Below are 9,975 nucleotides of genomic sequence, written 5' to 3'. Positions count from 1 at the left end.
AAAAAAATGAAAAGGTTAAACCAATTAAATTTTAGACAATAAATAGGCTGAAACCTACCCCTGTAAAAGCCTGTTTAAAATGTTGCCGTTTTTCACTAAGCTTTGATTTTCAAATTTTAGAGCTGAAAATATTTGCATAAAACAAAGGTTTATCCCTTATGTCAGAAAGTTTCCCCCCCCACCAATTTTATTTCTGAAAATTAAGTATATCGTCAATACTACGGTTAGCATCCTACTTCCATGGTTAAGTCCAACAACCCGAATATGTAGCACTCTGTCGAGTCTTATTGGAAGTTTGCTTGAGATCAACAAGCCTACTGGAAAACTAGGCTAAGCAAATTACTAGCAAAATCGTATTGCATAATTTGCACATGTGGAAATGCAATCAACGAAACTCAGACCTGTTGCGTGTCTTTAGGCAGTGAGGTGCATTGCCTTTCCCTGTAGATGGGTTTAAACAAAGTAAAAAAACAAACAAAAAAAACATTAATAAAACTGAGATCCGGGCATTGAAATGAGGTGACAGGCGGGATCTGGATGTCTTAGCACTGACACAAAACCGCATACGGTTACTACATGCCTGCCTTGAAATACGAGAGTTTGAATAAAAGAGCAGTAATATTTCATATGGGGCACGCAAAAGCTGGATACAATGCCTCTCATATTAAGAACAATATTCAGCCCATTCTGTGGCGAACAAAGATCATAGCAAGACGTCTTTGAGGCTAATTCAGTCAAAGGCACGTTTTGGCTTCCCCGCGGTAAGGTCAGTGTCGTTGTGTATGGTCCACCAAGGGTGGTATGGGGTTCCATGGCCAAGCAAAGCCAGCTGTCCTTGGTGTAGGGCGACCAGTCTGAATTGTTATTATAAACTGCCAGAGATGCTATTGTGGCTATTCGTGAACCTTGTGTTATGAGTTTAAAGTTCAAAAAAAAAATTCTCCCCCCAACTTACGCGCAAATGCAAGTTTTGTAGTATGGTCAGCTATGGCGTTCCAAAGTAACAACTGGACTTTTAAATTTAGATCTTCTTGAAGTTTGCTTTGACCGTGACTTGGAAGAACACCAACACCATCCATTGAACTGCTATAATCCATCAATTAAGCACCAGGTCATCATTCACAAAACTAATAATTAAGAATAATCAATTATCTTTATGATTTTATGCTAATTCATTTTAAGCGACGTTATGCTTGGTGTTGTAATGTTAAACTTGTAGACGTCTTTGACCATCTCTGGACAGGTAGTCACAAGAATTAAAACGTAATTTACCTTTGGTACATGAATCAAATCAAAATTTTATCGAATCAGAATTAAGTGACACAAGGATACCGTTTATTTAAAAATATATACTATTTCATAAAAGCATATATAAACATATACATGAATAAAGTACGCCATATGTATTAATGTGTAAGAAAGTGCACCTTGGAGATGAATATCTGAAGTCAAATCTTGTGCACCAAAATCTTTTTCTTGAATTGAAGCCTTGGGTTAAAGAGGGAGAGGGGCCACTTTCAAACTAGAAAACTCTAGCGGGTTCAAATCCTCGCTGGTTCGTTCTTGTCACCCGGGCGTCCCGTGCGCAAAAACCAAGCTTGCCATGGTGGTTTTATTTTCCAAAGCACAATGTCATGGCACAAGCGTATTTTTCCTGGATGTAACTGGGGTCTTTTGTTAAGAAAGAGAACGAGGAGCTACCCAAGGGGCTCATTCTATCCTTTTATGCTCAATTGAACAATATTTTCTTTTTCTTAAAAAATCCTGCACGCGTGCGCGCTTTTGTACACTTGTTCCACCGGATCTTGTTTGGCTGCTAAGAAGTTAAATGATTCGCAATAGACACCGGTTGCTGTGTCGAGGGTTTCTTCAGTACAAAGGCTGCTGCTTTCGCACCATATGCTTAATGGACACAGCCGTAAAGGCCATAATAAAGGTAAAACGTGGTCTTTTAAAAGTTGGAAAGGTTCCCTTTATTTGATTTAGATGGAACAGACTACGTGCGCACAAACCAAAGCGCGCCCGGGCATTGACTCGCTCTTTCTTTTCTGAGGCACTGCAGCCACCACGTAGTGTGTTTCATTACAACATAAGCTTTTCATCACCCGGCTTTGTTCTGAATGAAAGTAATGCTGTGAATTAAAGAAATGACAATATTTTCTATCAGCTTGAAGGTCCAAGAGAAGGGCTCTCGAGCTTGGCAAAAATCAGGCACATCATTCATCATGTCACCCCGCACCTGTGGTCCTGGCATTCAAAGTATACAAACCTATTCTTATTAACCTTAATTATTCAAAAACGACACAATGGCTGAAATAGAGCAGGTTGAAGTCTGTTTATTGGTCGTAAATGTCCCTCTGAAGATCTCCAAGGCTCTTTGTTAGTCCCGCGCGGAGACCGCTCTTCTCCTTTCAGACATGAGTAGCCTTGGACTTTTCAGTTTTCAATCGTAACATCTGCTTAATCGTACGGATCAAAATATGGAGACACCAAACATTTGCAGTGAAGGATTTGTTAAATCCGGGTAATGAGTTATTAACAAGACGAAACAATGGGACGGGATGGTGAGGGCCTTATGTTAACGGAGTCACTTTACGAAGCGCCTCGCCATTACCCTTCTTTCTAAACGGGACGCCAGGTGATGGCGAGGACATCAATGTCCTTAGAAGGCAGCGCTTTTTTTCTGCACGTGAAAATTAGTGGACATAAATTTAATGGCTCGATCGAGCCACAGAAATGCGTCTATTACCCGTGGACTTGCGTGGAGGACAAAACAATACTGCTGGCTGCCTCGCGTTGGCTCCCTAAATCCGGGTGGATCATTGAAAATGTGTTTTATTATAACGCACGTCATGCTTTACTGTTCCCATATTGTGTCGGGACAAAGGCTAATGGTACATTAAAGACAAGAAACCCATGCCAACACGTCTTGGAGACGTTGTAGACGGAGACGGGCCTCCCTCTTTGCTTGTTTTAAGCAGCTGCTGTCCAGGACCCGGGCGCACAAAAAGAACAAGTTTGAAATACCAGGTGCATCGAGGAGAAACTCGTCATGTTCAAGCTCAGAACACTGTCCTAGCAATAAAGATATCATGGCAATTATCTGCAGACTCAGGACCGTGTAAAACCAGGGGCGCCTGCTGCAGAACAGCCTGTACTTTGGCAACAAAGTCCCCCGACCCGGGGTGCTCGATGAGCCCGCTTTCTCGAGCACCTGTTAGCCGAGGTGATATTTTTGGACGAATAATTAGTGATATATTTGCTGCATTAAAGATCACGCTGTACCCCCAGAGGCGACTCGGACATGGGGGATTTAGTAGGATTTAAAGAGTTTGGGTATCAACTGGTGTTTGTTCAAGCTGGCAGCTGGCACCCCGATGCCACTGTTGCCATGCACTAATGAAAATGCGCCAGACTCAAAGATTTTAGGTCTTATCCTCCATATTTTTTTTGCAGGCGATAATCCGAATGTTAGCAGATTTAAAGCTTATGAGAATCTTGATAGGCGTCGTTCCCAGCTTAGTGCGCATCGTAAGATTTTTGACACTGATAGTTATAAACCGTGCGTAATCGTTCACTTTCTTTAATACAATTAGGTGTAGACAACATATCAAACAGTTATGAGGGCGACAGCGGATTTTTTATGTTTACTGTACAATATTTATATCCACTAACACACAGTCAAAATACAGAAAATTTAAATGTAATCATAAATGTAATTTTTAGGACTTTTTATTTAATTGTAAGTTTATATTTATTAAAATTCAAGACGTACCGAACTTGCAACTAGTAGGCTATTGTAATTCCAGTCGGCGAACAATATTAATAACTACCCGCGGGCGTCCACAGACGCGGACTTTGCAAAAGAGCCTGTGGGACGGTGAAAAGCATAGTAAACGGGTAAAACCCTGACAAGCAATAAATGGTCGCCTTTTAAGCTTTGCCAAGCCAAATCCCAAAGTGACAAAATAGAATCCTGAAAAGATCCAGCGCATCAGCCTTTTTCTTCCGCTCCATCGGCGCTCTTCCAAAAGATGCTTTAAGGGTTTTGTACTGTGCCTGTTTTGAAACACCCTCTTTCACTAAGATGCGGTGCCAAAATACAATGATAGAAGCATTTTTTGTTTCCCCCTAATCAAATTGAAATGTTACCACGGGCAAATAGTTGAAATCGCCAGAAGACGTTTGGGGTCTTTTATCTTAGTTAAGTCTGACTTGCTAACATTTGACTTTCTAATGAGCATAATGGGATTACATGCTTTTAGTCCTGCGCCCTGGATAGCAGAAATCACCGCGTTTAATGAGGCGCTAATACTGGCTGGATTATGTCCATCATTTAAAATTTCATTTCATTCATTATTTAATTAACTAAATATTGTTGACACTAATTAAATAATCGTTTCCATATAACTAATTAGAGAATTGACTAGTAAGCATTAGTTCTGTAAGTACTACAGCAAATATATAATGTGTAAATTAATAAACTGTGCACCAATAATATGAGTATAGAATAAACAAGACGAAACATTATATTATAAACAATATGATTAAAGTATCAAATCAATACCTGTTATCCCAATCCCTGTCCATCCACGATTTAAGCCTCCGAGCGCTCTGCATGAGTTTAGATTGGACATGTGGACATGGGCATGTGTTTGGGTACCTCTTAATAACTGCGAGAGCTGACGTAGAGATGGGTACACAGAACACAAGTGGATACCACGGGAAAATTTAGCCTTGGAGCACCTGCAGTGTACCCAGGCTAACTGCCCAAGGCAAAGGAAACGTCATGCCTCTTTTACCAATTTAGACCCTCACTTTAAAACCTACTACTCCGTCCTCTCCTGTTTAGTTATTTATTTTTCACCCAAACTGTCACAGTCACAGCGAGGGTCCGTCAGATTTCCATAATGATAAATAGTGACATCTTTCAGCTGTTGTTCTGCATTATATTCAAGGCTTCACACCTCACATTAACGTATCTATTCAGAAATCACGTTACAGTTAATCGCAGTATTTGACTCTGGCCTAGACCTATTCATTGTCACAGAATAAAAGATGACCTGTCTGAAAGATGTATAATCATATAATCCTCCATTTGCATGTTTTTCATATTGTAAACGTAAACAATAAATAGTATTGCATGTTTGCATTTTGATTTATTCTGATTACGTAAACTAATGTTGAGTCATGCATTTTTATTTTGGGTGTGGGATTTGTGATTTTTTTTTTTTCATTAGTACATTGAAAGATTCACACAAACGAGAGTGAGATAGAAAAATTTATTGGATCAACATATCAGTATAAATATAGACAATTTTCGTGTTTCGTTTGTATAAAAATAGTTTTTGTTTGACATAAAATCCGTATTAAATTAGAAAAAAATATATTACAGCACAATTAAAACAATTAAATACGACACAAACATGATTGCCAGTGGCCTTATCTTCAATTCAGACTAAAAGGCTGAAACACAGATAGTCACAATAATATATTACAAAACATGGATATATCCATACAATTCAGTTGTACACAATGTGTATATACGGAATACTAACAGCAACATTGCCTTAGGAAATGAAATTAAAGGGGGGTTCATTCTCAATATTGTTTATGGATGATTTCAAGTGCAACTTTCGTGGGTCCTCTGGTGTCCAGACTTTCGCTGTCCTAATGATATTCTGGTCTTTTAACTGCTTCTCGTCAGTCCATGAAAGAGAGTGTCCTGCGAGAGGAGGCAACCCGTAGTCTGGATCATTTGGAGATGGGGATCCTGAAAAGAAAAAAAGGCAAAAGTTGTTTTAATAACAGGCGAATAATAATAATAATAACAACAACAACAACAACAGTAATAATAATGAAGACAACTATAAAGCAATAAACAATGATATACATACTTGTTCCTCGGTGGCAAATGATGACTTTTTTCGGTTGGTTTAAAGCGTCACTGTGTGGGTTCCGGATTGGCATGTCCGACTGCACGAGTTCCGCAAGAAAGTTAATGTAGCCGATTGCCAGGCGTAAAGTGTCAACTTTTGAAAGTCTCTTCTCGTATGGTAGAGTTGGGATGTGAGATCGCAGTCCCTCGAAAGCATCGTTAATTGACTGCATCCTTCGTCGTTCCCGGACGTTGGCAGCTTGACGCAACTGTTGCATCTCCACATCGGACCTCATGCGCCTCCGCCTCTTCAGTAAGCCTCCGTCTCTGTGAGGGGACAGCTCCGAGGTGCTGTCCGCGCAACCGTAAGAAAAAGTCGAAGATGACGAGGAAAAGGAGAAGTTGCCAACGTCACAATAGTCTCCGTCCTGTGATATCCGACTGTCCTTGTAATATTCTTGGATTTGGTTGGTAAGGAAGTCGACATCCTCGTCCAGAAAGTCGTCTGTGTCCAAGTGGTCTCTCGAAGAGTGGTCCGTAAAGAAGTCATCGTCGTCGAAATAAGAGGAGGAGAATGAGTCTAAGCCTGTGAATGGATCCAACACAGTGTCCATTTTTTGTGCTGTGTTGGTGTTGCCCAGTAACAACAATCGCCTACTCTTCGATCTTTTCCTCTTGATGCTCAAGAGTTAGTTCAGTTTGAAAGGCGGCACGCGAGGACTCTTATAACTACATCCATAGTCGCGTGCCATTGACCGTAAGCGCCAACCAATCAGCGCCAAGCATCGCCAGCGCCCGCATCTGAGGCAGCTCACCTTAGGATAAGGCATGTTTACAGGCCAACCCCCAGTACACGCCCCCTGTGCCCAAAACACCCAGACAGGACATGCTACTAAATTGATGACAAAGCGACTGCCTATATTGACAACTGTATCAGAAATGTTCTGTCCTTTAGTGTTCCAGTAAATAAACGACCAGAAAAAATAAAACATTATTGACGTTATATTAGACAAATCTCTTCATATTGTTTACATACAGTTTGGTCAGTCTGCACTTAAAAATGACATTTGCGATTTGCTGAAACAATTTTATTTTTTATTTTTTTTAGGACAACTTAATTCTTTCATGTTCAATCCACTTAAATTTGTAAAAAACGAACAAGTTAACTTTATTTCTTCACGTTGTCCCAACACAAATCAATTGTGTGGAACCCAGCATTTTTGTAAATGGAATATTTATAAACAATGAAACAATCACCTTTTTAAATAGCCTAATGTTAAAACTATATTCATTTACGGGGTTATGTCATCATTTATTTACTAACTTGTTTAAACAATGTTTGAGATTCTTTCTATTGTTAAACACAGAATAAGATGTTTAGTACAATGTTGGAAATCGTTGCTTATTGACCTCCATATTATTTTTCTTGGTTGTAGTAGTAGAAGTAGAAGTCTTCAAAATATCTTCTTTTGTGTTCAACAGAAAAAGAAACTCTAAAAGGTTTCGATCTACTTGATAGAGAGTTTACATGTTTTTTAAATGTGAGCTGTCACTTTAAAATAGGCTATAATTAATTTAAGCAACTTTCAATCAGTTTTGTAGTAATTGTGTGACATGTGCGCAATATACTTATATATTTTGATTCCTGAACTAAATATGAGAATAACCCATGTCCATCACAAATGCATGTCATCAAAAGAGTTAATTTTTCTTTTCTAAAATTTGGATATTAAAATCAAATAAAACTCAACAGTGGCATCTGTTAATTCGGCTACTTTTTGCTGTTTGTTGTTAGGACGTTCGACTTAACGCCGATTTCTCCGGATATTCCCAACACACACATATTCAGCAATCAGAGAGACAATTGTGGCAGTTTAAGGGACATGGTGTGCTCGCTTAATTATTGACACTTGAATGTCTGCCCATTTGTTTTTCCACCATTAACAGTGACTGGATAAAGTGCACCCAGTTATCACGTGTAATTAAGGGGTCAGGGAGGTATAGGCCTACTGTTGACCTGTCACCTTGAGGCTCCTCTTAAAGCAGGTAACCATTCAAGCGCTCAGCATTCGCGTGCGCCAAGCCCCTTCCATCGGCCTCTTAATTATCAAGACATGAAGCTATGTTAAAGCCCCATTGGTTTTCCTCGAGGTCCATACAATACAGCACAAACATTTGTGTATGAGTGATGTCAGTGAAAGGAGCTGTCATTTAACTGGCAGAAAGGCTAAAGAATAGGTCTCTCATCAATCACGGGTTGTAGGATGCCTGGCCGTACGTTTGTATCGAGGCAGTGGACACTCGCCTGTTCAGGAAACAATCACACGAATAAAGCGAGAGCTTCAGTGGTAAAGCGGGGGCGTTTTCAGCTTTCAACACGAACCACCCATAGTCACCCTAATCGACAATACGTGTTCTTGAAAAGGCGGAGAAATATAGAATGGCAAAACAAACATAAAAATGACTCTCGCTCCATGAAGAGTGCTGTAGATTGAATGAAGGGACGCTCCGTTTGCAGGAGACATTCGCAAACAATTCAAATTCAGTTTAACTCCTAAAAATAGTTTCTTTAGGGACATTAATATAACATCTTTTTATTTATTATTTTATAGTAGAAAAATGTAGATTATTAAAATATTCTTCAAAACTAAGAAAGAAATATTCACTTAAGAAGAAAGGTATTCACTTAAAGAAACTTTGGGATATCCAAAATGACTTTTGTGGCATCACTGCAAATAATAAAACATAGATATAATAAATAAATACAGGAAATACTTTGGAACCATAGTTTTTGTCTCCGTTGTGTAAATAGTCGAGCATTCAACCGAGATATTTAAATATGTAAAATGAGGTTTTAGGTGGTTTCACCGACCATTTACTGAAAAAAAATTTATATGTTTAATTTTATAAATCTTAACAAAACTATAAATTATGGCTAGCTATTTGAAATTCAAACGTTATCGTAAAATGGCCAATTTAAAATGCATCTATAAGAAATTAATTTGTAAAACAACTGAAACAGAACTGGCAGCTCATACCCGATGGTTGTAACATTTTGTCCAAATAGACAATATATCGTTTCACTACTAAAATAACAATACATGTCACTTTAAACTGACATTTTAAACACTTCTTAACTAGGCTACTATGTTATTTTTTTTCTGAAATTAGCCTATTAATCATAGTCAAAAACCTGTAAACCATTTAAAATACATTATCATTTTATAGGCTAATAAACTGTTAGACTGGATAAGTAAATACCAGTTAAACTGCATTTAAAATAAACACTGTTAAGTTTTCAAAAGCATCATGCTTTCTGACCGACAAATTCCCATAGACTTTTTTTTCAGAAAAAATGGGAAGTTTTGTCATATAAATAAAGTGGGTCCTTTTATGCTTCCATTTAACACGAGGCATCATTATACAAGTCCTTGAACAACAAACACGAATAAATATAGCCCTACCAGCGGAGAAAGGACAAGCAGCGGCTTTGGTTTTATTATGTAGGGGGGCTGGTACTGGCATTAAGAGCAGTGTGCCTCACAGTGGTCGCCAATGAGGAGGTTTGTAAGACACCTCACAACAAATTATGCTGGTACCTGAGATGCTAACTGGTTGGAGCCCATAAACAACCCTTTTTCTCCGCTATTCAAATAAAGATGGAGGGGGTCACTTTGTTAGTAAAAGGGGAAAAGGGTCTGGTGAGTGGTTGTTGCACCCCGCTGCAAGCTGCAACGCGAGGGACAATCCGTGGGAATCACACCACTTGCGCGCTCTGCTCTCAGAGACCCACTGCCGACACTGAATGAACACAGCAGACGTACAGCTTGTATGCTAAAACGCGTAGTTAGAATATTAAGGTGTTGATAAATGTCTTTTTTTTTGGTAAGAGGACTGTTCTTTAATTTATTGTTTAAAACTGACGCGGCGCAAATCCATCAGAACGCACGACTTCCATATCAAGCGCATGACATATTGGACTGTTTTTGTTGTTTATCATAATATATAGCCTAGCTAACTATCATAACAGGAAAGGTCACTGAAAGGATATTTATTCAAGCGCACAAAGTTCAAGTGCGTAACGCGCATTTGACCTC

The 9,975-nt window shown here is 39.0% G+C and overlaps 1 protein-coding gene across 1 annotated transcript; it reads right to left on the bottom strand.

The window, feature by feature from the left end:
* Positions 1-5,298: 5,298 nt before the first annotated feature.
* ptf1a (pancreas associated transcription factor 1a) lies at positions 5,299-6,557 on the bottom strand. The gene is made up of 2 exons (XM_056476687.1): positions 5,898-6,557; positions 5,299-5,773 (listed from the first exon to the last, which is right to left on the bottom strand). Exons 1-2 carry the CDS (start codon positions 6,490-6,492, stop codon positions 5,571-5,573), a joined length of 798 nt encoding a protein of 265 aa, XP_056332662.1. The 5' UTR covers positions 6,493-6,557; the 3' UTR covers positions 5,299-5,570.
* Positions 6,558-9,975: the final 3,418 nt, after the last annotated feature.

This window comes from Danio aesculapii, chromosome 2 (assembly GCF_903798145.1).
Source record: "Danio aesculapii chromosome 2, fDanAes4.1, whole genome shotgun sequence".
Taxonomy (NCBI): domain Eukaryota; kingdom Metazoa; phylum Chordata; class Actinopteri; order Cypriniformes; family Danionidae; genus Danio; species Danio aesculapii.
Note: the sequence above shows the minus strand (reverse complement) of the source record. Positions and strands in the feature narration are given on the sequence as shown.

Bases quoted from the DNA above. Each gene is read 5' to 3' on its own strand.
- ptf1a (XM_056476687.1), bottom strand. From the start codon at position 6,492: ATGGACACTGTGTTGGATCCATTCACAGGCTTAGACTCATTCTCCTCC. The intron at 5,774-5,897 runs GTATGTATATCA...TTTTCTTTTCAG, and splicing joins CATTTGCCACCGAGGAACAA to GATCCCCATCTCCAAATGAT.